The sequence below is a fragment of the Silurus aristotelis genome (genome assembly GCF_946808225.1).
Source record: "Silurus aristotelis genome assembly, chromosome: 13".
Classification (NCBI taxonomy): domain Eukaryota; kingdom Metazoa; phylum Chordata; class Actinopteri; order Siluriformes; family Siluridae; genus Silurus; species Silurus aristotelis.
Genome location: NC_139586.1, coordinates 9,298,803 through 9,325,534, shown reverse-complemented (window position 1 = coordinate 9,325,534; position 26,732 = coordinate 9,298,803). Strand labels below are relative to the sequence as shown.

At 40.5% G+C, this 26,732-nt stretch overlaps 1 protein-coding gene across 7 annotated transcripts in view; it reads right to left on the bottom strand.

Moving 5' to 3' along the window:
* Window positions 1-26,732, bottom strand: part of naaladl2 (N-acetylated alpha-linked acidic dipeptidase like 2) — a 318,477-nt gene that overhangs the window by 86,796 nt on the left and 204,949 nt on the right. For 4 of the 7 annotated variants that reach the window (XR_014536332.1, XM_083558491.1, XM_083558495.1 and 1 more), the window contains 5 exons: window positions 26,061-26,204; window positions 11,329-11,412; window positions 10,319-10,411; window positions 8,416-8,621; window positions 2,031-2,156 (listed from right to left, as the gene is read on the bottom strand). Coding sequence is in view for 5 of the 7 variants with exons in the window: in XM_083558491.1 (XP_083414617.1) it covers window positions 2,031-2,156; window positions 8,416-8,621; window positions 10,319-10,411; window positions 11,329-11,412; window positions 26,061-26,204 (653 nt within the window). In the remaining 2 variants the exon portion in view is untranslated. The remainder of the gene's footprint in view (window positions 1-2,030; window positions 2,157-8,415; window positions 8,622-10,318; window positions 10,412-11,328; window positions 11,413-26,060; window positions 26,205-26,732) is intronic. The other 3 variants (XR_014536333.1, XM_083558492.1, XM_083558494.1) reach the window with 1 other exon arrangement.

Below are 26,732 nucleotides of genomic sequence, written 5' to 3'. Positions count from 1 at the left end.
TGTGAGAAAGCAGCAGCTTATAACCATAGATTTGAGTGGGTCAGGGTGATGTTAAACCACGTTGCCTTGTCAAAAGTCAACAAGTTATCACATTTTTTTATTTACTAGTGAGATTTTTTTATTTACTAGTGAATTTTGGACTAAAAGTCAACAACATACAGACTATCAGATTGTTTTTTTATCTGTTTAAGATGCACCTTTGTCAAATTTTATTTAAAACAACAGGTGTGTTTAAGAAAGAGACATTAACAATTTAATCCCAACTCTTAAGGTGCTTTAAAAGTCCTGAAACAAAACAAGCACTAGAGAAATTGAGACATGTTTTGCTTATGTTTCTTTGAATTTGCACTTTGAATGGAAAACAAGGTCATGCCTTTCTGATTTACAGTATGTACCCCATAATCTGCATTTCCCTGTTCCAATCTTTCTAGTATATCTTAAAATAGAAAAGGTTCTGTACATACAGTAATGGATACACTGTCTTTGCTTGCTGAACTGTATTAGATTTCATTCTAATAATGTTATCATCTTATCCAGAATATGTTTCTTAAACCATTGCCATTTTAAATAAGTGAAATAAGCTACCTGTGGGAACTTTATAAAGATTAACATTAGGTGAAATATGTTGGTATGCTGTGAAATTAGACATAATTAAAGTAAAGATTAGTATATAGAAAATCAAATGAATAGTGTTTGATCATTACAGTATATGTATTCCGTATAAAGCAGTACTGTATAGTCTTTAGATCACTATGGAATGTGATGTATAATATAATCCTGGCAATCTGTGGGACGTAAAAAAAAGAAAGCAAAACTTTGAAAAATGTTATCTATTGACAGCACACATTTAAAGGAGCTGAAATGCCATGACATGTACTGATTAATATTTGCCCTTGAATAAAAAAAAAACTTTCTTTTCGGCTTCTCCCGTTAGGGGTCGCCACAGCGGATCCTCCACACGTTTGATTTGGCACATGTTTTACGCTGGATGCCCTTCCTAACGCAACCCTCCCCAATTTATCCGGGCTTGGGACCGGCACTAAGAGTGGCTGGGGATGGTTCCCTGACCGGGAATCGAACCCGGGTCGCAACGGTGGGAGCGCTGCATCTTAACCACTAGACCACCTCTTAATTTCTCTCTTCATTTCCAAACACTTTTCCTCTGTACTTCGATGTCTGTTCACAAGGCAAAGGTCGAAAACAAAAACAACATGCAGAATGCAGAAGAGTGGGAGTCAAATCATAGGTTCATGGTAAGGAATTTAGGGCTCAGCTTGCTTCTATCTTTTATTATTGCAGCTTGCATTCTATCTTTTCATAAAAAAAAAAAAAATAAAGCATTCTCTAAAATATGTGCACTCATCAGCATCTTATTGAAAGTATATTAACTCCCTTTTCTAATTTACACAAAAACTTTGCTAAACATTATCGAGGCCGATGTCATTCTGATTCAGTGAAAGAGAAGGAAATTATTACTTCTGCAAGCTAACACCTTTTTTTTTTTTTTTTTTCTTTCTGAAGTAGAGCATTTGCATGGGAGAGTTGCAGCACGTGAGTAGAGCAGGTCAGGACCCTCTTTATTACCCTAAAATGTCACAGGTGGACTGGCATTTAGGTTAATAAAGAGGATTATTGCATGCATGAAAATAATAGGGCATCCTGTCCTTGAAACATGGCCTTTGACCCTCTCTGAACTAGCCACGCATTATACCTTAGGGGCTTATTAGAGAAGGAATACACTGATGATATTTGAATAAGTTAACCTTTTCACCAACTTCTAAGGCAGCAGGTGTGATTATACAAGATATCAGTCTGTCACTATAAAGGAAACCTAAAGAAAACTTGGTAAACTTATCAAAATTATGTGGCTCTATTAAATAATTGATGCACTAGTCTAAAGTAATGTGTATTAAGGACTAGTTCTGGATTATTGCTCATATTAAATATTTTTTGCAGAATATTATATATCTATTATGTGACTTACTAAGAATGCTAAAGTATACATTTGACTAAAGTGTCTTGCTGTTCACCTTATAGATGTCAGAAGCCAGTTGCCGTAGAGATGGTGATACAGTAGATTGTGGGCCATATGCTCTAACTGGATTCTGCAGGCTGATATAGGCCACTACCCTGTCCTCCAAAACCACCTTGTTCTCCTGGAACCACAATGAAACACATCAGTTAATGGAGGATCTGTACAGAAACTTCAGAAGCCAGAGTCTGCTGCTTGTTACAATACAATTTGATGATGTGCTTCATATATTAACATTTTTGTCTATCAGCAATCAATTAATTCTGCATTTATAATTTGTGTATGATTTACAAGCCACAGCAAAAAATATAGAAACAGTACACTGGATCACCATAAAACAACAGTGTAGGTTATACGGTTTCACTATCATGTTATAACAGTTAAATAGTACTCTTTAGTAGTTTCAGCATAGTGCTGCTGCAATGAAACGTGGCCAAGAAAGAAGTCAGGTAACACAGGCATTTTAACTGACCTTGCAGCTCTATTTCTGGTTAAATTGATGCCTCAGGCATTGCTATAGAGCTCAGTCGGAGCTTTTATAAGTTTCAATCCTTCAAACCTTGATTTGTTGTTACCTCGATATTGTAATGTTGTTATTTTGACTATTTGGTGTGGTTTTTTTATACAGACACTATTTTGCATTAATGATGATTATTAATCAAAGGTACAACAAGGAGTCTTTTTATTCCTATACATGTTTTCAAATTCTTTAATTCGGTGGTTATGACGCTAGCTTTCTCACTGTGTTTGAGTGTGAAAACTAGAGAATGCATTCTCTAAAACACAACGGGCTCATCACAGGGCAGTTTAACACATGGTGCGTCTGCCCTCTTCCCCATATATGGACTCACAGATATCCACAATTGGGTCTGATGGATACTTAAAACATTCAGCAAAACCCTTATCCAAACAATCCATTACAATCTTATTTATATAAACAAGCAGTTAAAAACAAGGGCCTTGCTGCTGTGGGATTTAAACAAACAAACAAACAAACAAACAAACAAACAAACACATTTCCTCAATCCTTATGCAAATATAAAAGGGACATGTCTAAACCAATTTACATGTAATGTCCAGCATGTATGGTACCATTATCTAAGAGACAAGAGAATTTGGAAGTGTCCATATTGACCACATTGTTTTTGTCCAGCAAGCTGCTATAGACTAGAAAAGAAATTGACAGCATCATGCCCTCATCAGTGTCAACATCATTTCAAAAAAGACAACCTAATTTTTCTTTCTTTCTTTTTTTCTTCCAAAAATGTCTTTAAGGCTATTCAGAATGTCAGGATATGAAGTCTCCATTTTTTTGCAGTCTAAAATGGACAGGCAGAGAAATTGCTTTTCTGAAATACTTTTGAAATGGTCATTGATGTTTGTTTCCTCATGATAGTTTTCCTTTCTTTGCACGTTTTTAAAAACGGAAAAGAAAACTGTAGTTACCTTTGATCGTTTTTGTGTGTCACATAAACAAGTGTGACATTCCTAAAGAGAGATTATTACATTAATGATTACTAATACCTGATAATATACCTGATAATGTAATCTCTAAACTGATTCATTTCAACCACTGTTTAATAAATAATTAATCAAGAAATAGACTTTATGAAGATACATATAAAAACTGTGACATAAAGCAAGGCTAGGTGAATGCAAGTTTGATAAAGGAAAGGAACAGACAAATCCAACACTTAAATTATAAACAGGGAGAAGGGAGAGAAAACACTGACATGAATGTAGAATCCAATATACTGGAAAAACAAAAACTGGAAAAACAAAAACTGGGAAAACAAGAAACAGAGGTTTGGTATATGTAATGAACTAACTGTAATTCTTATCAGAGACCAGATGGAAAACAAAGGGGATATACAGTATACACACACACATAAATTAAACCAAGAAGTGAAGACACGTGTGAATTAAAAGACACGTGAAGATGTTAAAACAGTAATGGGATGGGTTGGAGACATAATGATATAATAAAAAACACATACATGACAAGCAACTACAGTATGCCAATAATACATTTTAATTAATTAAAGGCATTTTGCTTTACAATGCTAACAAATTGCTAGTAACAGCCTCTACAGATGTACTATTCAGAAATAACTAATCCAAACAATATTATAATGCAGCATTAGGCTCCATAAACAGTTAGATCACAGCCCGGCTGTATATCATCAGCAGACTCGTGATGACTTGACTTGCAATTTCCATAACCCATATGATGCTTCTATTATTAATGAATGGTTGATTAAAATGAAAATACAGTAAACAAGTCAGACTCTTTGAGAAATCATCACAATGATAATTTGATGTACCTTTAAATAAATAATGCCACAAATAGCACAAATGTTATTAGTACTTTCAATCAATAATGCACATTAATGAATCATGTAAGTTAAGTACAATTTAAGCAAACCAAAAAAACTTTTCTCTTCTCCTGAGTTTTTTCATTGTTTTTTTTTATTTTTTTATCAGATAATTAATCAGAAGCAGCTGCTGCATCGTTAGCACTTACAGCATAAAATAAAAAAAGAAAATTGAGTTCTTTGGATGGTTGCCAATTCTGTATTTAGTGTACTTTTAAACACTCACTCAGAGGGAAAACTAAGAAACACAATGGCACTAGGTGTATTTCTGTTAGATTTATCAATCATCCCAAATGGTGCATGTCCGTCTCTAGGTTACGTATGTAACCCTAGTTAACAGAGGGAATGAGATGCAGCGTTCCAATGCTTTGGGAAGGTCTCGCGTTGTCCACGCTCTGAACCATGTGTGAAATCTGGCCAATAGGAAAGTCGTGACATCATCGGTGGGCGGCGTCGCCTAAACCAGGAAGCTACAGAATGGCAGAGCAATGGTAGCGACATTAGCTTATGAGAAAGAAAAGGTAAACGCTGCAGGGATGCAGGGGGTGTGGCCCGGGGACGCAGCGTCTTGTTACCTCGGGGAACTAGGTTTACATTCGTAACCAAAATGCTTTGGGAACGAGTGTCCAATCATGCCACGCTGACCAGACCCTGCCTAGTGTGTGAGAGCTTTACAACCAGAACGTAGGACAGAGGAACCAGGAGTGGTTTAAGGTGAAGGTCATAAAACCTCACAAAACCAGATGTCCTGGAGTGGGACAGTTGCTCCGACCTTCTCCACGGACTCGTCCTGTGGAGATACGTGTCCAGTGCTCGCAGTTTATGTGCCATGAGAGGTGCGGCTCGCCCGACCGACCTTAGCATTACGCAACGACAAGGAGTTCCCAAGACGGGGCCCTGGGACAGGAACGTCGGTTCTCTCGACACATCTAAGGCTCGAAGGGCTCACTGCGAGACCTTAATGGTATGGTGTGGACTGCCTTTTCGGGAGAACCCTTTGTCCTGGATCCACCACTGGAGGGGTCTCATATGAAGGAGGCCAACAGGAATCACATTGGACTCTGCTGCAATGAGACCCAGCAGCCTCTGGAACTGCTTCACAGTGAGTGACTGGCCTTCTTTGGAACCTCCTGTGTGCGGGAAGGATGGCTATGTGAAATTATGCATCCTTTAGATCTATCATGACAAACCAGTCCTTGGACTTGATCTGAGACACGACCTTTCTGTGAGTGAGCATCCTGAACCTGAGTTTTATGAGTGAGTGGTTCAAGGAGTGCAGATCTAGGATCGGAAGAAACCCACAATCCTTCTTCGGAACAACGAAGTATGGGCTGTAGTAGCCTGACTTTTTAACCAAGGGAGAAACCACCTGATGGCCCCTTTTCTTAGGAAGGTGCGCACTTCCTGTTCCAGGACCAGAGCCTGCTCGGGTCCCACCATGGTGGGACACATCCCGTTGAACCGGGGAGGAGAGGACCTGAAGTGAATCAAATAGCCCTCTCTATAGTATGCAGGAACCAATGAGACATGACTGGCAGCCTTACCCAAGCTGCCAGATAGTCTCTTAAGGGAACCAGACCCTCAAGGCTGGCCTCTGATCCTTTCAGAGCGGCTGGAGCAGTGCCCTGCAGCCGTTTGTACCTTCTGAGAGGCGGCAGGTCTTGTCCATCTGCAGCGATCTTTGGGACGGAAGTGGAGAGAGACACCCACTGGAGGGGGGATGTGCTCTGGAACACTACTTGTGGCAGAACTAACGGCCTGGCCTCCCGGTGGTGCTGCGGAGAGACGGGCACCATAGAACGAGGTGTACACCGCCCTCCTAGAAGCAAGTCATCAGAACATTCCCTTTTTGGGCTTTGAGGTGCCTAGACATACCAGGCTGAGGCCGCGCCATACCTCATAGCAGGTCAGCCTGGTATGCCCGCAACACACTCATCGTGTGGAGGCAACCCCTGGCCTGACCCGCCGTGTAGCCCTAGCTACTAGCACAGAAGTGGCCTTTGTAGGCAATACCGAAGCCTTCAGCGATGCATCACCTGGGGAGAGATAACCAGCGTGGTTAAGAGCGTCTCTACAACCCTGGGCATCTCCCCATAGCCGCATTCCCTGAACCCTACTATATTCGCGTAGCAAATGTGGTGCAAATGAACGGGATGCGTATGGGTCTCCTATAACCTAGACACCTCGGTGTGTAAGTCGGGAAATAGTCATGGGCTCGCTAGCATCCGACAATTCTCCCTCCTCGGGGGAGCACCGCATTACACCGTGCATTACTCGGCCCAGCAGCAGAAGCTGGAGATGACTCATTCATCTTCAAGCCTCGTGCTAGGCCGGCCTGCAAACCCCATGACCCCTGGTGCTGCGTCTCCTTAGAGAGCGCTCTCCGAAAATTCTCCCTCCGAAGGAAGGAAACGCCGAACAAGCGCTTTCCCCGGGGAAAGGGAGCTTGGCCAGCAGCCGGGAGCACATAGCCACACGGCTAAAAATGCTCATAATTGACTTCCTCAAGAGCCGATTAAGCATGCTCCTAAGCTAAGCAAACAACAAATCGGCTGCGTATCCACCCCCGAAATGAAGCGGAGCAAGAAGGAACACGCAGTCGGAATTCTGCCTGCCTGCAAGCTCATGACTGCACAGATTCACACACAAAGCTACCATCGCTTAGCCATTTTGTAGCTTCCTGGTTTAACAAAAATGAAAATTAACTATTTGTTTGTTAGGTTTTTTTTTTTATACAGGTTGCTTAATCTAGAATTCTGCCCAGTCGAAATCAAATACAGAGGAGTGCGATCGTGATTAAATGTACTTGAATAAATTACAATAAATGGATACTAGAAAATAGGCGAGAGAGAGGGGGAGAGAGAGAGGGAGATAAAGAGAGAGAGAGAAAGAGAGAGAAAGATATTTCCTGCGTCTGTGCCACATCAGCTGTCTCACGCTGCCTGAAACTGTAACTGTAAGTTAGTATTGGTTAATTGCTTATAAGACTGCACAAAACGACCAGATTTACTGTTGGTATGCATTCTTGCCAGCCAATCAAAATCATGCATTTCAAATTAAGATAGTATCAAATTACATTTAACCCACAGTGATCAGGCAGTTACTACGTATGAATGAATGACCATTAATTGTTTTGTGCGATTCAAGTTTATTGGAATTAACCTAATATTTCTTAATTGCTTTGTCTTTCTTGTCCACTCTCACCTCACACATACATCCTTCATATGTTACTACTTAGCCTCCTAAACAATGTATGTGTTTATAACCTTAAATATATGAATTTCAAAACATGTTTATGGTTGTATTTATATATAAATTATTCAATATTGATAAATGCTACAAAAATATAACTAATTAAAAACGATGACTTATTTTCTAAAGAGTCTTTAACACTTTTACAGGCTTTTATCTGCCTTATTGTATGTTCAAGCACACTTTTTTTTAACCTCATGCCTTTGCTCTATGGCTAGAAGTTCCAACATTAGCTGGAATGGTTTACTTTTTTTCCCTTCTATAGATTGTGTATGTAAACACACTCAATACACTCATAAATGTTCCTAGTTTATTGATTTAGTAGACAAATAGCTTTAGGAGATGCAATCATACATAAGTATAGCCAACATAGTGTATATGTTAACATGGTATTTATTGATAGCACTCAGTGAGCTCAAAGAGGATTATATAAACTTTTACATATACCTTTTTTTTTTTTTTAAACACTTTTAAAATAGATACTGATGTCTGTTTCCTTACAATAGTGTTCCTTTCGTATTCATTTCATTGGGAGGTGGTAGCTAAATGGTTAAGGCATTGGGAATCCAAAGGTAATGAGTTTAAATCCCAACCACACCAAGCTGCCATCCATGGGCCCCTGAGCAAGGCCCTTAACCCCATAGCTGCTCGGTTGTAAAATAAATGTAAGTGGCTCTGGATATGCCGTCTGCCAAATGTAAATGTTTATGCTCTGTATCTATTCATTTGAGTCACTTAAAAAAAAAAAAAATTTACCTCGCCCCACTCAAAGGTGCCAATGTTGCCAAGGGAAGAGCCTCCTGACGAGCAGAAAACAATGGTACGGTCGGGCTGCCAGAGTGCATGGGTCTGAGTTGTTAAGGAGGCGATGATCTGAGAAACAACTGCGGCGCCACCACTCCAATCTGCCATGGTGCCATCATACCAGCTACTGTGACGAGCCCCAACAAGGACATATCTATCTGCAAACACACACAACCCCATGTAAGAGCTGAACCAAAGTAACTCAAGCTTATACTCATGATTGTAAATGCAGTAAACCAATAATCAAACTATTTCTGAGTGACAAGCAAGAGGCGAAAAAATAAACTAATAAAAACTGACAGGCATTTGAACAAGGAACAAATATTTGAACACAAATATAAGAAGATGTGGTAGAGGAGTCTCGAGGGGAAGTTGGTGGAATTCAGAGAATCAATAAATAAGAAGAAGGAGAACAATCTAAATTAAAAGCAAACACGGGTTGGAAAGTCACCGTACAAGGAGAGGAACTTTCAGCTCATATTTCAAAGTAGGTTATGACATAGTAAAAAAGCCACCGTAAATCTCAGAAGTAATTCCATACGGACTTTTAACACTGCACACAGAGGGCAAACACTGGTCAGTAATTAAATGGCTATTTTCAGCAGCTGACTGACCTGCATTTGGACACCAATGGCAGACATTGTTTTAAGAGAGTAGTGTATCATGGTATGGGAAAAAAAACCGGCTGACTCAGCACTTGATGCTTTGTATAGTTCATGCTCTGTATTTCACTCTTAGGTTTTTTTGGGTACTCTCTCGCTCTCTCCCTCCCTTCATAAAACTCTGATAATAACTTTAGGGACTTTAACTTTTTGCTGATCATGTTGAAATATGCTTGTTTTACAGTGACCATGGATCAGTTAGAAAGAAAGAAAGAAAGAAAGAAAGAAAGAAAGAAAGAAAGAAAGAAAGAAAGAAAGAAAGAAAGAAAGAAAGAAAGAAAGAAAGAAAGAAAGAAAGAAAGAAAGAAAGAAAGAAAGAAAGAAAGAAAGAAAGAGGAAGAGAGGAAGACAGGGAGGCAGGGATTAAAAATAATACAGATGGGGGGGCATCGAAAGGAGTTAAGAAAGTGTATGGAAAAATTAAAGATAAAACACAATTACAGAAGAAAGAAAGAAAGAAAGAAAGAAAGAAAGAAAGAAAGAAAGAAAGAAAGAAAGAAAGAAAGAAAGAAAGAAAGAAAGAAAGAAAGAAAGAAAGAACTGAAGGAAGGAAGGAAGGAAGGAAGGAAGGAAGGAAGGAAGGAAGGAAGGAAGGAAGGAAGGAAGGAAGATTAAAACAGGATTAAAATAATACAGAGAAAAACCATGTAAAAATGGTGGTAAGTGGAAAGTGGTATGAAAAAATGCCTAATAAAAACCCCTAAAAAATAGAAAGAGGGAGAGAAAGACAGAGGAGAATAAAAACGAAAAGAATGAATCCCTAGAAACACTGAGCCACTGACATTTGCAAGTGTCAAAACCTTGAAAGTTCTAAATGAAAGGAGTAATGAGAATAGGAAGACAGATGAAGTCCTACAGTGTGTACTTTCATTGTGACAGTGAGTTCACAGAAAGTTGTCTGGTTGGCTGGAAAATCCACTATATTCAGGTATCATCTGATTATCTGAAGGAATGCAGGATTCCATCACAGTCTAGCTGCCTGTTTTACTGTGCATATTACACTCTTAAATCTTGTATTTCATCAATAATAACTTTTACAAATGTAAAAAAAATAAATAAAAAATAAAAAACAGTTAGTGTAAAAGCAAAGAAATAATGTATACACAAAAAATTATAATTCTTTGTTTGCTTCATTATTAATAAAGTATTTTGTTTAGCAAAAAATAATACATATAAAATTATAATAATCATACCTGGATTAATCTTTCCTCGTAGGTATCCAATGACATTATACACTGTTTTGTATGATATCTGTGATGAAATATTCAAATGTATAATCCGTTGTCCTAGAAATAGTAGGAGACAGCAATTCATTAATTCCAGAAACTTTCATGGGTGAAAAGTTTATGAACACCTACACATTTAGTCAGCATTTCTGTTTATAATAACCTCTACTCCACAATAATGACCTCCACTCCATACTATCCTGCGCAATCTATAAAGATGTTCCACTACATTTCGCAGAGCGCATGTGGAGGTTTGTCTGGTTCTTATGTAGAGTGAGGAGTCCTGGGGTGCAGCCAACATTCCATTTCATCCCAAAGGTGTTCAGTAGACCTGAGTTTAGAGCTCCATAGCAAGCCACTCAAAATTTTCCACTCCAAACAGTGTAAACCATTTCTTCATAGAGGTCATTTGTGCACAGGGACATTGTCATGCTGGCATTTTTGTGTCTCTAACTGTCATTGATGTAAGGGGAGAATTCAATGCTAGCAAATCCAAAGACATTCTATACAATTGTGTGCCTCCAATATTGTGCTAACAGCTTGAGGAACAACCACATATAAAAGGAAATGTCAGGTGTCCTAATACTTTTGTCCATATACTCTATAAGTTCTTGGCACTCAAAGATGAAAAAAAAAAAAAAAACAACAACTGGAAATTACAGTATGCTTAATTTATTCTTAGCCAGCAGTATGTGTCTGTGTATGTGTGTGTGTGTGTGTGTGTGAATGTGTTATACCTGTGGTGGTCTAACTTATTAATAATTCCCAGCATAAGCAAAGCCTTAAGAAAGGTTCTTATACCTGTTGGAGGTAATTTAATTTCTAAACAAACCCCTGCTAGTGATTGCCAGCTCTATCATCAGTAAAGCTCGCCCTCTCCCATTTTTTTCACTTTTATGGTACAGAGGATACAAAACACCTATTGTGCCGCATCCCTTAAAGCTGAAGCAAAAGCAAATAAAGTTCCTTCTACCCACCGAGAAGCTGACGCATGCCAGCCAGTGCATCAGGGAAATGAACAGGTAGGTGCTGTATGCTACTGAGATCACTGCTGCTCTTCTCTGTTGGCAATTACACACAAAACAGCACAGGGGTGAATTTTAATATAGCCAATACCCTGACAGATAAATGTGTGGTGTTTGTGTGTGTGTGTGGGTGTTCAAACAGAACGTTGGCAGATAGGATGTGGGACCTCTGCAGGTTTGGGTGGCAGACAGGATTGAAAATTCTGTTTCAACAGGACCCCCAGATCACAGACAGATGTGCTGGCCTTGGGGTGTAGCACTCAGGTGCTGCCTTTTCATTTTTTTAACCACATACTATGGGAATATCAGAGAGAAATAAAGATGAAGTCGGCAGAGAGGATGCAGGATGCACGCTGTGTGTACGTACACAGCAGATCACATCGTTGGAGATGTGTAAGTCGAGCGCTTCTTTACACTCTTGCCGTAATTTCATTTAAGATAGAACAGCAGTGGTCCCTGAGCACACAGCAAACTGGATTTATCACTTCCAACAAGACACCAAACAACTTTATTTTAAGGGCTGAATATATATATGTAGTTACATATGTACAGGATGTATGGCATCATTACTGTATATCCATGCATGGACTCAGCCTGGAACAGATTGGGGTTCATATGAAATATTAAATATCTGACTATTAAAAATTTAGAGTGAAGAATAAAAAAAAAAACTAAATCTAAAAAACTGCCATTCTGATTAACATGAGAAAAGGGAGGGAATAAAGATAATGAAAAAGAAAGAAAGAAAGAAAGAAAGAAAGAAAGAAAGAAAGAAAGAAAGAAAGAAAGAAAGAAAGAAAGAAAGAAAGAAAGAAAGAAAGAAAGAAAGAAAGAAAGAAAGAAAAGATGGAGTGAAGGAAGATAGCAAGGGAGGAAGGAAGGAGGTGGGGACCTAGAAAAATAAATGGAAGTGATTTTTTTTTTTTTTAAAGAGGAAAAATATGTAAAAAAAAAAAAATAATAAACACAATTATACAATTACAGAAGAAAACAGAAAGAAAGAAAGAAAGAAAGAAAGAAAGAAAGAAAGAAAGAAAGAAAGAAAGAAAGAAAGAAAGAAAGAAAGAAAGAAAGAAAAGATGGAGTGAAGGAAAATAGCAAGGGAGAAAGGAAGGAGGTGGGGACCTAGAAAAATAAATGGAAGTGAGTTTTTTTTTTTTTAAAGAGGAAAAATATGTAAAAAAAAAAAAATAATAATAAACACAATTATACAATTACAGAAGAAAACAGAAAGAAAGAAAGAAAGAAAGAAAGAAAGAAAGAAAGAAAGAAAGAAAGAAAAAAGAAAGAAAGAAAGAAAGAAAGAAAGAAAGAAAGAAAGAAAGAAAGAAAGAAAGAAAGAAAGAAAGAAAGAAAGAAAGAAAGAAAGAAAAGATGGAGTGAAGGAAAATAGCAAGGGAGAAAGGAAGGAGGTGGGGACCTAGAAAAATAAACGGAAATGAGTGGGTTTTTTTAAAGAGGAAAAATATGTAAAAATAAATAAATAAATAAATAAATAAATAAATAAATAAATAAATAAATAAATAAATAAAGTAAACACAATTATACAATTACAGAAGAAAACAGAAAGAAAAAAAGAGAAAGAAAGAAAAAAGAAAGAAAGAAAGAAAGAAAGAAAGAAAGAAAGAAAGAAAGAAAGAAAGAAAGAAAGAAAGACGCTTTACACAGCACTATATTAAAGCTCTTTTAATATATTGTGTTGTATTGTTTGTAATATATTTGTATTTCTGAAAATAGAATTTTGGAATTTAATAAAAAAACAAAAAAAAAGATGGGTAGACACAAAAAATGCATGCGGTTTCTAAAGAGCTAAAATCTTTACTCTTCAAGTGGATGTTGAAAATGTAAACACTGTAAATGACTTGCACTAGGTGTATCACATCTACTGGCTTTGGAAAGATAATTAAAAACCATTAGTTCATAATGAGAGGTTGGTTAATCGCCTGGTTTATTATCGTGAACAGAGAGAAACAGTAAGCGTGACACCCACTGCTACCCAAGCTACTCGCCCAAACTAATCGATACTATTATAATTAAAGGGGTTTCGATAAAGCTATTCCTTGCAGCTTCTCTGCTTGAGCACTGTAATTGCATAGGCAATTTATTATACTTATGGCATTCATCGGGGGACGCTCGAGGGAGCTGAGGCGCCGTGGCAGGGAGCAGACATTTGCAGAAAATTCCAATTCGTTTGGGCCTTTCTCCCTTCGATTGCTTTTCTCTACGCTGAATAGGTGTGAGATGAATTCTGACTGGGAGATGCACGGCGACACAAACCCCTCCCGCCAAAAAATAAATAAAAAAATTAAAAAAATGATGCAGTCATTCGCATTCAGCTGCATATTGTGCTACGCCAGATGCTCCGAATGTCACGAACAATACATCTCCTAGCATTTAAACATCCCACAGTGCGTCTCTCGAGAGCAGGTCCTCGAGAAGTCTCCATGGAAAGAAGGGAGTAATATGATTAGAGCATGCTGGAGCAATATAGTAGGCTTAATTGAAAGGGAATTAAAAAGCGAGGACACTGACAGATGGAAACGAACGATTTGAAACCTCGGGAGTGGTCAGTGCTCAGCCCAATCAATACAGCACAGATTACTCGTTTCTAAGCATTTGATCCTGCTAATGGAATACAGGTGGCAGATCGGGGCTGGAGTCACGGTTGGGGAGATGAAGAGCTCGGAGGTGAGCTGGACATGGCAGGATGTTTAGGAGACCAGTTCCTCATGTGCTCTTTGCGTTCACTTGCACTGAAAGCTGGACTTGGTGTGTTGGGTACCTGTCAGCAAATTATATCTCGAACGCGCCAACCTTTTCATCCCATTTTGTCCCTGTGGAGCGCCAGACCCAAGTACATACGCCTAAACACAAACAGGCTTGGATGAGTTCCAATTAAACACACATTCATTCCAACCAGTATGCGCTGACTCATAATAACCCCGAGTGCCATCAGCCTTTAACTTCTTCATTCCAACTTTGGCAGGGGGATTTGCCTTAAAGCCCATGTCCTTTCATTTTGTCGCTGGAGCTGAAAATCCTTTACTGTCTATCAAGCTGAGACGGCGGCGCTCCAGCGCAGGCTGGATCTCCAGGGCGACGATGCAAAGATAAGCAAGGATTTTAACTCAATAGCAGGAATTAGAGCTTAATAACCCCCATTAAAACCTGCTGCAAATGCCTCCCAGCATGCACACACAGCCAGAAGAGGGCCTCCATGAGCTGCAGCTTGTGTCTGCATGTGTGTGTGTGTGTGTGTGTGTGTGTGTGTGTGTGTGTACAGTATGCGTTTCCGATGCCTGCACTGTGTGTGGACAGAATTGAATTGTCAGGAAATAATAACTAAATTAAAAGACAGATCAAGCTGGTGAGTGCCATGAACCATCATGACATGACATTGCATAACATCACAGCTGTAATAAAAGGTCCGGAAAAAATGTTTCTTTAGTTTTAACCTCTCATTTACCTTCAATGTTTTTTTTATTTACTTTTTCATTTTTTTAAGCCTCAGCCATGACCCTTTTTTCCGCACGTGCAGAGCGAGCTGGAAATTGAAAATTATTATTATTTTTTTTTAATCAAGGGATTAAAAGGGATTTCTCACCCACCAGCCAGCTCATCCTAAACTAACTGAGGCTACTTACCAGGGAAGGTTAACACGTCCTTTTAATTAAACATGAGAAGCTTTCATCTGCATCTTTTCAAACTGCTGCTGATGCTGTGTCACAAAGCAATGTAACAGAGACCATCACTCTTACCCAGATAAATGATTTCCAGCCACAGGTACATGCAACATCACCAGGATATAAATTTCCAATCTCCGGAGGATAAGCCAAACACATTCCTATTGCGCCAGTCAAGAGTAAGCCGTTCATTGTTCTTATATATGCATGCCACAGAGCTACAATTTTGAATTTTAAACTCAGATATCCTTAAATTCATCCAAATGAGTCATGATCGATGTTTAAATCATTGACCTCAGACCAATTAATTCACCCTAGCTCAATAAAGTAATGTCTAATGTATTATTTAATGCAAAAATAAAAATGGAACACAATTCCTGTCATTTTATTCCTGCCATACACGACCTCTTATTAAATCTGCGTAGAAACATTACAAAGAAATATAAAAATTTGTAAGAAAGATTTTTCATGTTTTTGGTACCTGTTCGTAACTATTAAAGTTGGCGTAGTCTCCTATAATGCTAATAAAGCTATTTTGAAGCCTGGCATGTAACAGAAATCAAACATAAATACATTTTAAACAAAAAAGTCAAATTACATGTTCATTTTTTTTTCCAGTCTAACCTCTCACTTGACAAGCTAAGACACATCATTATGTGACCCTGACATAACAGGAACAAATCTGAACTACAAAGTCAGTTGCCATGGCAATCCTCTAATGTAAGTCAGCCTGGAAAATGTCACACGACACCTTTATTTCAACTTTTCTTTTTTTTTTTTTTGGTGACAGCAAAATAAAAAAAAAACATTCTCAGTAACACTTTCAATGAAGGTCATATGTATAATGAACTGTGAATTAATTTTATAAAGCATTTATAATGTATTACACCCAGTGCAATTATTTTGCAAAGTGTAATCAAATCAAATAAAATTTTATTTGTCACCTACAAATACATACAGGGTACGACATGCAGCGAAATGCTTTTTACGACGGTCCGGCATGAGGGAATAGAATGGGGTGAAAAATAAAACAAAGAAAGGGAAGGCAGATAAATAATGTATAAAAACTATATAAAATATAAGAATATATAAGGATATATATGAGAGAGAAAAAAAAGATGCATATACAAAAAATGCTTATGGCAGTAAGCAGTAAAACCGTAAACAACAGTAAAACAACAGTAAGCAATTTAAGGGTGGTTTTTGATTTTTGATGTAACCCAATAAACACAACCATGTATTATTTCTACAACCAAACAATGTGTAAAGCAAATAAATCCAGAATGCAATGATTTGAAAATATCATAAACCTGGTCAACTGAAGTGTTATCTTTTATGGAATGACCTGTCTTGTTATATCAGGTAAATTCTAGTGAATTGCTATAAAATTAACTGGATTGCAAAATCAGAATGAAACATCCAAATCATGAAGAACAACTTTGGCAAGTTTTACAAAAGGCAAGAGGGTGTGAAGCTGTTATTCCTGCTAAGGAAAGATTTTTTTTTTATGAAAATAAGTTCAACATCTATACATTTATAAATCTGTTTGGTCAAAGCAAATATTCATTTTTGTTGCATATACAGTGCATTTATTTACAGCGCTTCACTTTTCCACATTTTATGTTACAGCCTTATTCCAAAATGGATAACATTTATTATTTTCATAATGACAATGTGAAAGAGGTTTATTTGAAATCTTTGCAAATGTATTTAAAATAAAAGATGAATGTACATAAGTATTCACAGCCTTTGCCATAACACTCAAAATTGAGCTCAGTTGCATCCTGCTTCCACTGATGATCCTTGAGATGTTTCTACAACTTGATTGAAGTTCACCTGTGGTAAATTCAGTTGATTGGACCTGATTTAGAAAGGCACACACCTGTCTATACCGTATAAGGTCCCACAGTTAACAGTGCATGTCAGAGCACACACCAAGTCATAACGTCCATGAAGTATGCTGTTTTTGCACATCTTTTTGACTGCCGCTATTGCTGTTTTGAACAAACCCTTTTGTTTACCTTTTGTTTATTTACAAGGTACACTCCTGTACTCAGTTCTCTCCTACACACTGCACTGTATAATATGCAGTAGATGCACATGATGCACTTTATGTGGCGAGGACACTTACTGGTCCTTAGCTCTGTGTTTTCTGTTATGTATTTTTATGTTGTTAAATGTAGCACAAGGGTTCTGGAGGGAAGTGGAAGCTCAGTGGTTGAGGTGCTGGGTTATTGATCGAAAGGTCGGGGGTTTGAGCCCCGGTGTCGCTAAGCTGCCACTCTTGGGCCTAAAGCAAGGGCCTTAACCCTCTGTGCTCCGGGGGCGCCATATCATGGCTGACCCTGCGCTCTGACCTCAGCTTCTGAGCAAGCTGGGATATGCAAAGAACAAATTTCACTGTGCTGTAATGTATATGTGACAAATAAAGGCTATTCTTCTTCATTTCGCTGTGTACTGCATCAGCTATATATGGTTGAAATGAAAATGAAAGCTTCTTAACTTGACTTTAATTGTCTGTAGACCTCCGATACAGGATTGTATCGAGGCACAAATCTGGGGAAAGGTACAGTAACATTTTTGCTCTAATGAGCACAGTGGCATCATCCGTAAATGAAAGAAGATTGGAACCACCAGGACTCTCCCTAGAGGCCAAACTGAGTGATCTGGGGAGAAGGGTCTTAGTCAGGGAGGTGACCAAGAACCCGATGGTTACTCTGAAAGAGCTCTAGCATTTCTATATTTCTCTATGGAGAAATATCTTAAAGAACAACCATCTCTGCAGCAATCCACCAGTTAGACCTTTATTTTTGAATGGCCAGATGGAAGCCACTTATCAGTAAAAGGCACATGACACACTTTTGGCATGCATGGAGCTTGCCAAAAGGCACCTGAAGGACTTTTAGACCATGAGAAACAAAAACTCTTTGGCCTGAATGCCAAGCGTCATATCTGAAGGAAACCAGGCACCGCTCATGACCTGACCAATACCATTCCTACATTGAAGCATGGTGTTGGCTGCAACTAATGTTTTTAGTGTCAGGAACTGAGAGACTAGTCAGGATTAGGGGAAAGATGAATGCAACAATATACAGAGACATCCGGGTGAAAACCTGCTCCAGAGTGCTCTGAAGTGTTCATTTTTCAACAGGACAGCGACCCTAAGCACACATAACAGAACAGTGGCTATGGGACGACTCTGTGAATGTCCTTGAGTGGCCCAGGAAGATCGTAGACTTGAACCCGATTAAACATCTCTGGAGAGATCTAAAAATTACTGTGACCCGACGCTCCCCATCCAACCTGATGGAGCTTGAGAGGTACTGCAAAGAAGAATGGGAGAAACTCCCCAAATATAGGTGTGCCAAGCTTGAAGCATTATACCCAAAGAGACGTGAGACTGTAATTGCCACCGAAGGTATTGAGCAAAGGCTGTGAATACTTATGTACATGTAGTTTCTTTGTTTTTGTTTTTTTATTTTTAACAAATTTGCGTGTCCCCTGGTGGTCTAGTGGTTAAGATGCAGCGCTCTCACCGCTGCGACCCGGGTTCGATTCCCGGTCAGGGAACCATCCCCAGCCACTCTCAGTGCCGGTCCCAAGCCCGGATAAATTGGGGAGGGTTGCGTTAGGAAGGGCATCCAGCGTAAAACATATGCCAAATCAAACGTGCGGAGGATCTGCTGTGGCAACCCCTAACGGGAGAAGCCAGAAGAAACTATATTTGTAATAAATTTGCGAAGATTTCAACATTCACGTGTCTCTCAAGATTGATAAAAGTCTTTTGACAGGCACAGTATGTAAGACATTAAAAAAACAATTAATACCACAAATACTTTGTTTTTGATTGTTTTGATAAGACTACATACGTCTATTTTTGCATAATACTTTTTTAAAGATTGTAGGACATTGCATATGAACTGTATACACAGAGCAGTATCAATATGTGTGTAAATGCTGTGTGTTCAGTGCAGATCTACAGGGCTGTTTCTATTATTATAATTAGAATTCTGTACACTGTTCTGTCAACTGCTATTTTACAGGATGGCAGCCAATTAGTTTTGGAAGATTCCAGACTGCTAGATTGATAACAAATTTTGAAATATGTCAGTGTAGAATGGCTTTACACTATACTATTTTTGGCCCAATTTGTGGTCACAGCCAAAAATTGCACATTGCGAAAGAAATCTTTAGTGATGAGTTGAGATCGGTGGTCATTTGACGTGCTCACCAGTGGCCAATTTAATGCTCACCAGTGGCCAAGTTCTGGCAGTATGAGAAATTTTGAATGACTACTTCAAAGAAAACCATCTAAAAATCCAGTAAATTGCAGGAGTCATTAGAATCCTTTGAAACTCAAGGGAGGTCTAATAAAAAGTAAATGTAAATGCATATGGATGGAACAATAGAATTCCTAATTGCCTTGAGTTTACACTGAATTTGAGTTTTTTGTGTACACACCATTTTCTGCACACCAGATCATGATATCTGATCACATAGGAATCTATCATTAGTTGTTGTTCAGAATATAATCTGGCATGAAGTTTGTTATATTGTTGATATTATAATAAAGAATGTCTCTAGGTTACGTATGTAACCCTAGTTCCCTAATACATATATCTTGGAGGAAACTCCAGAGGACCAAGATTTTGAGGCAGCCACACGCCGAGTGGAGTGTGCTATGACCCCGAATGGAGCGGGGAGACCAGAGGACTCCTAAGATGATGTGATAGCATCAATTATCCACCTGCTCAGAGTCTGCTTATTAGCAGGGAGGCCTCTCTTGGGAGGGCCATAGCAGACAAGCAGCTGATCAGTCCTTCTCCAAGGACCCATCCCGTGGATGTAGGTGTAGAATGCGTGCACCAGACAAAGCCGATTCAGTTTCTCCTGGTCTGGGGCCTGGAACGGAGGAGGATAGAATGCCTGTAATCTTGTGAGTTGTGGGATGACCGAGGGCACCTTGGGCATGTAACCCATATGGGTTTACAGAAAGGCACTGGCCGTACCAGGGGTAAGCTCCAGGAAGGAGGGTGCCACAGAAAGGGCCTGCAGGTCCCCTACCCTCCTGATAGAGCAGATGGCCAACAATAACGCGGTCCTGATTGAAAGATGCCTTCAGGATGCCTCGGATAGAGGCTCAGACAGAGCCTCCCAAAACGACAGTCAAGTCCCACCCAGGCACTCTAGGTCGTACCGGGGCTTCAGCCTCCGAGTGCCATGAAAAAAACGTGTTACCATCGGGAATCTACCAAAGATTTCCCAGCCACAGGGGCATGATAAGCCAACCCCTTGGTGACCTGTCCAAGGAGGAATCCAGCACTGAACCAACCGGGCAGGTGGTGCTCACACCATGAGCAAAAAAGATGTCACCTGGCAGCATACAACCTCCTCATGGAGGGAGCTCTGGAGTGGAGAATGGTCTCTTCCACTTCGGTGGAGAGACCAGAACCTCGGAGCTGCGCCCCCTTAGTGGGCCAGAGCCACAGCCTCCACAGTTTTGGGTGGAGGTGAAATATGGCACCCCCTAGCTGGGAAAGGAGATCCCTCCTCAGAGGAATCTCCCACGGAGGGTGCCCGAGGAGAGATACCAAGAAGAGCCTGACTCTGTCCCAGCAAACCCTCTCTAGAACTCCTGGAAGCAGCGCGACGGGGGAAAAAAATAAAACATGCAGACGCACCCTCGGCCACGCCTGAAACATGGTGTCCAGACCCAGCGGGGCGGGAGGAGTAAGGGAGAACCAGAGGGGACAGTGCGACATCTCTCAAGATGTGAACAGATCCACCTGGGCTCTTCCAAATTTCTACCAAACCTGCTTCACCACACCGCCATTCCCTGGGTCTTAACCCCTGCCTCGAAAGGGTGTCTGCTGCCTCGTTCAACCGGCCCGGGATGTAAACCACCCTTAATAAGAGGAGTCTCCCCTGGGCCAAAAGAAGGATCTGGTGCGCCAGCCTGCACAGGGGGCGCGAACGCAGACCTCCTTGATGGTTGATGTAGAAGACCACGGCATTATTGTCCATACAGACCAACAGGTGGTGACCTCAGAGGTCCGAGAGGAAATGCTTCAGTGCTAGAAGCACGGCCAGCATCTCTAGGCAATTGATGTGCCAGCGTAGATGTGGCCCCTCCCACAGACCTCTGGTGGAGCGACCACTCATGACCGCTTCCCATCCCGTGAGGGATGCACCCGTTGTTAGCATTAAGCGATGACCGGGGACTCCCAGCACAGGGCCTAGAGATAGAAACCAGGGATCTCGCCAAACATCTAAGGCACGTAGGCATCGCCGCGAGACCTTGATGGTGCGGAGGGGGTTGCCCCTAATGCCACCACTAAAGGGGTCTCATGTACAGCAGGCCAAGTGGAATCACCCTGAATGCAACTGCCATAAGCCCTAACAGTTTCTGGAACTGCTTGACAGTGAGAGGCTGCCCTTCCCTGACCTTCCCAACAGACATAAGGATGGCCACAATGCGGGCAGGGGAAAGCTGCGCACGCAAAGTAGTTGAATCCCATATGACACCGAGATAGGTGGTTCTTTGTAATGGAGAAAGCACACTCTTCCCGGCGTTTAGCCCCCCCAACACCTTCATGTGGGCGAGAACGACATCTCGATGCCGGACCGCCAACTGCTCTGATTGAGTAAGGATCAACCAATCGTTGATGTAGTTTAGGATGCGGATGCCCTGAGACCTCAGGGGAAGCAGAGTTGATCCACCCATTTTGTGACGGTACGGGGTGAAAGGGCAAGGCCAAACGGAAGAACCCGGTATTGGTAAACTTTGGCCCCGAAAGCGAACCTTAGGAACTTCCTGTGAGAAGGTAGGATGGATACATGAAAGTATGCATTCATTAAATCTATAGTGACAAACCAGTCCTTGGATGTGATTTGAAGCACGACCTGCTTGAGGTTCAGCAACTTGAGAGCCGTTCATCTGATGTAGATCTAAGATAGGACGCAACCCTCCATCCTTTTTGGAAACTATGAAGTAGGGGCTGAATAACCCGGACTCTGTGAAAGAACCCTGTGAAAAAGGAGCGGAGGAGACCCGAAATGAATAGAGTAGCCTCTCTCTATGGCTTGTGCAGGACCCACTGAGACATATCTGGAAAAGCTTTTCACGCTGCCAGAAAGTGCCCTAGGGGTATCTCCTCTAGAGCTGAGGCAGTCCCCTGAGAGAGCTCTAGGGGTGGCAAGATCTCCTGGTCCACAATGATGCCGGGTGGAGACAAAGGAGAGAGCTTGCTGGAGCTGGCCGTGCCCTGAAGCACCGAGGGTGGCAGGGTTAACCTACCAGGTCCCTAACTGGGCCGGGACAGGGCGGGCACCGGATAGAGTGGTGCGGCACCCCCCTCCACGGCCAGCTCCCCAAAAAGTCCTGTGTCAGGACATTCCTGGCGAAGCCTTCCTGTTGAAGATGACAGTCCTCAGATCTGTCACCTCACGAGGCTCAGATGCCGAGCGCCATGCAGGATCCCTCACAGAGGGGGAGCGAAACGTGGCGCTGTGTTCCTGCACCTCCTGGTGGGAGGTGGAGGGTTGCGGTTCGGCCCGCCGAGCACTCATGTCGGGGTCTTGAGGGAGGAATCGATCCAGGGAGAGATAGCTCGCAAGCGTCTCTTCAACCCGCAGCATCGCTCCATACCCATGCACTTTACACCACAAACGTGTAATTACAACGTTGAAAGGGGGCTGAAGGGGCTACTCCTATGACCATGACACTTCAGTGTACCGATCTGGAAATAATGGGAGATCCTGGCATGGAGGTTGTTTACTACTTATTATTATTATTATTATTATTATTATTATTATTATTATTATTATTATCATCATCATCATTATTTTCATTATTAATAACTTTTTTTTTCACTACAAGGAGTGAGAGCACCCCTCTCGAGGAGTGCTCTTCGGGACTGGAGAGTTCGCACAGAAAATGCGAGCAGAATGTGCGCGGCACAATGAGCGCGGCTCAATATGCGCAGATCATGCACCGAATGTGCAGAGAATCTCCGCATCCCTCGGGAAGCAACCTAGCTCCGCCCCAACTCCATAGCTCTACCGAGCCTGCGATCGAGTGCTGGACCAAGCAGGTGAGGTTGGAGAAAGGGATAAGCCCATCTCGAAACCCTCTGCGAGGTCTATTTGCGAGCCCAGGAACTGCCGCGCCACTCCGCCTCAGCAAAAGCTGGGCAGAACCCGATGAAGCGTGAGCTCTCTCCTCGGAGAGTGCCGCTCGGGAGCGGAGCGATGGCATTGACATGCTCCATTTTTAGGAACATATATGTTTTTGACAAACAATCTGACAAACAATCTGACAACACACCACACAAAGCGCTTTCTGACCAACAGAAGCTGCCCCTGTCCTTACTCATATGCGCTTTAAACTCCTGGTTGTGACGTCACCTCATCGGTGACGGCCAGCGTCCAATTTTTGACTGATTACACACATTAGTTCAGAGTGTGAAAACTCAGGCGCGTTCCCAAAGCGTTTTGACGCAGTTCGAGTTCCTGAAAGGGAAATATGTATCTGAATCAAGAGATTTATTTGGATATTTGCCATTTTTTCATTTGTATAATATCCTCTTTGTTTTTATTATATGTCAGTCTTATTCTACAATATATCTGTTTTCTCGGTCTAATTTGCATATCACCTGACACAGAGTTTAAAGTCAAGTGCTAAAACCTGACTTTTCCAGCCATATACTTCAAATTGTACACAAAATGGGAGAGACAGAGTTGTATAGATTTATGAAAATATGGTTTACTTGGGTTGGAATGGAAGATTGTGAGTGGCCTGCTACTGTATAAAGCTTTAGACTCAACCATATTGAACATATTGAATTGCTTTGGCATTAATCAGAACACTAAATAAACTTGAAGCTTCCTTATCCTACATCAGTACTTGACTTTACCAACACTCTTGAGGTTGAATGAGCTTAAACCTCCACAAGCACTCTCCAACATCTATTGGAACATCTTCCAAGAAGAGTGGAAATGATTAAAACAGCAAATGGAGAATATATGTGGATTAAAAATCTTCAAAATACACATATACAAATCTTGTAGTCAGGTCACTTTTAACACTATGTACACTGTTCATAGTGTGCATACATATATGGACAGAGCTTTTCTGCATGTATATTACTGTATATCATGAACTTACTGATTATGGTTTGAAAATAAACTGATGGCTTTAATTATAACTCTTGAATTTCCCATAGTGTATGTGTTTTCTTACACATTTGTGAACCTGAATGATTTTATTTACAGAAAAGCAGACACTTTTGCCTGTACGGAATAACACAGCTACCTCTGGAGTAGTAGGCATTGCACCATGACAGGTTGAGAGAAGTGCATAGACTTTTTAATAACTGTAAACTAGCTGCGTCTCTGAAGAGCCCATTTCATGTACTGTGTGAAAGCCAGCTGCGTTCTGCAAGGACACTCATGGATGCTCTAGGGACTGGCACTAGAGAATTGAATTTTTGCACCTAAGGAAAAACCTTAGTAGAATTATCAACAGCGTGACATTATCCAGTAACATACATTGTGGCATAAATTGATGCGCTTGTTGTAATTCTTACTACTAATACTAAGACTACTACTACTACTAATCATAATAATAATGAATAATATATAATAATAATATTCACAAATATATTCTTTTTAGTGACACTTAGTAATTATTAATAGAATAATTTCACTTAAATTCTACATGAACTTAATCCTCTAACTTTTATTAAACCTGATTCCCCCCCCCGATTATATCGCCCTCCACTGCTGGGTGATATAATATGGCATTATATCACCCAGCAGTGAAGGGCGGTGCATTTGTTACATGGGCCTTCAGTGGTGACTTACCCGACTTAATACACCTCTTAATACCACCACACACACAGTTCACATCGCAATTATAGAAACCATCAGTACTATACAAAAACGCAATATAACAATGCGTGGCATAACAGAGAGAGAGGCATTTCGCATATGAAGAGAAAAAACTATTTTACTTAAGCAAGAAACACAGTAGTTAAGACAACTCCAAACTTCTACAATACAACCACAACTGTGCCACCTACATCATCTGGAGCAGTTCAGAATTAATATTTGTCTAATACCATGACAAAAACATAAAAACATTTTTTCATTAAACACAACCGATTTACCAGGGATGCATACTCATAATGCATACTCATAATTTGCACCGCTCCTCAGCGGCTGTAAGCCAGTGGTACCAGTCTTATACACTGTTCTTGATTTGGAGTACAAACATTTTTCCTGGCTGAGACAAGCTAGCTAGCTTCGTGGTTGGCCGACCTCTTCTCACGATGTCTAGCTTTTCTTAAAAATTGATTTTTAGGTATATACGAGACCAAATCAATGTATTTTCCTCCATAGACGAAAAAAAGTTTAACTCTGATGTATTAATTTGTGCAGAGCTACAGACGTGTTTTGTTAGTCGAACTTCGCTGTAACAGGTTTTCTATAACCAACCAATCCGAGGACGGAAAAATGCTGACGCTATTCTGGGCCAGCTAGCTGGCAATGTGAGGCGCATTTGAAATCTGATTGGTTTAAGAAACATATTTATTTCTTATGGAGACTAAGGTACATTGACCAGCACTACAGACTTTAAAGGCCCTGGGCAGCTGAGATTAACATAGCAGCACAGAGGCTGAAATCTGATTAGACAAAAAAAAAAAACATCCACATACACATACTGTAAGCAGTGCAGCCAAGATAAACTCTACGAAATAAAGAGAATAAACTGTTGGGAATCAATTAATACAATTTCATGGAACAAATATTAGAATTTAGGTAGTAAATGTAGTTCAGTGCTTCTGATAATGTTTAGGCCAGCAGAGAAGGCTTTGCTGGCCCCGACGGCCCACCACTGTCACCCAGTTATTTCTTCCTTACATACATGTATACATATACTTTTTATGTGTCTGTAATTGTAAAATTATGTATAGAACATGATAAAGGACATATGCTTACCTGAGCCTGATGCCATTTTCATAGGAACACAGGGTTGTCCGTGTCCAACGCTTGGGGCAGAGAGCAGTTCTTGTGCTAGGTTGGCTGATATTGGCTGCACCAACAGGGACGTCAAATTTCGACGATCTTCCCTGAAACTGCCATCTGTCATAAGAAAAAGGAGAGCGTAAGGATAATCAAAAGTCAAAATGCCACTAAATCAACAGGGTTGATTTCCTTAAAGCATTCTAAACACATCAAAAAATGAGACACAGCACAGCATGCAAAGAGCAAGTTAATTACCTCATTTCGAAAAAGTTCTCTGCTTGGTTAATATCTTTAATGGCACTTCATTTCACGCAAGCAGCCAAGTGTATTTAAAGAAAAAACGGTTTCATCTTAGCTCTGGTTACCTGTGGTTTGTATCTTTTCATCTGTGCTGCTATGGAATAAGAGTGGAGGGCTAAACAAGGTGGCTATAATCCACCATAAATCCAGCGCAGCAGAGTCCAGAAGGCTTGCGCAACGGTACTGAGGTGTCTGTTTGTACTAAAGCTTTTTTCCTGCCACTGATTGTGGCTCACTGGTGCTACGCTAATGTGTTAGCGGATTTTCGGTTTGGAGTAATGGCTCTGGGTAAACCCAGTAGGGATTTACGGTGGGTGTGATGCTTCATTGATTTAGGCCCTTATT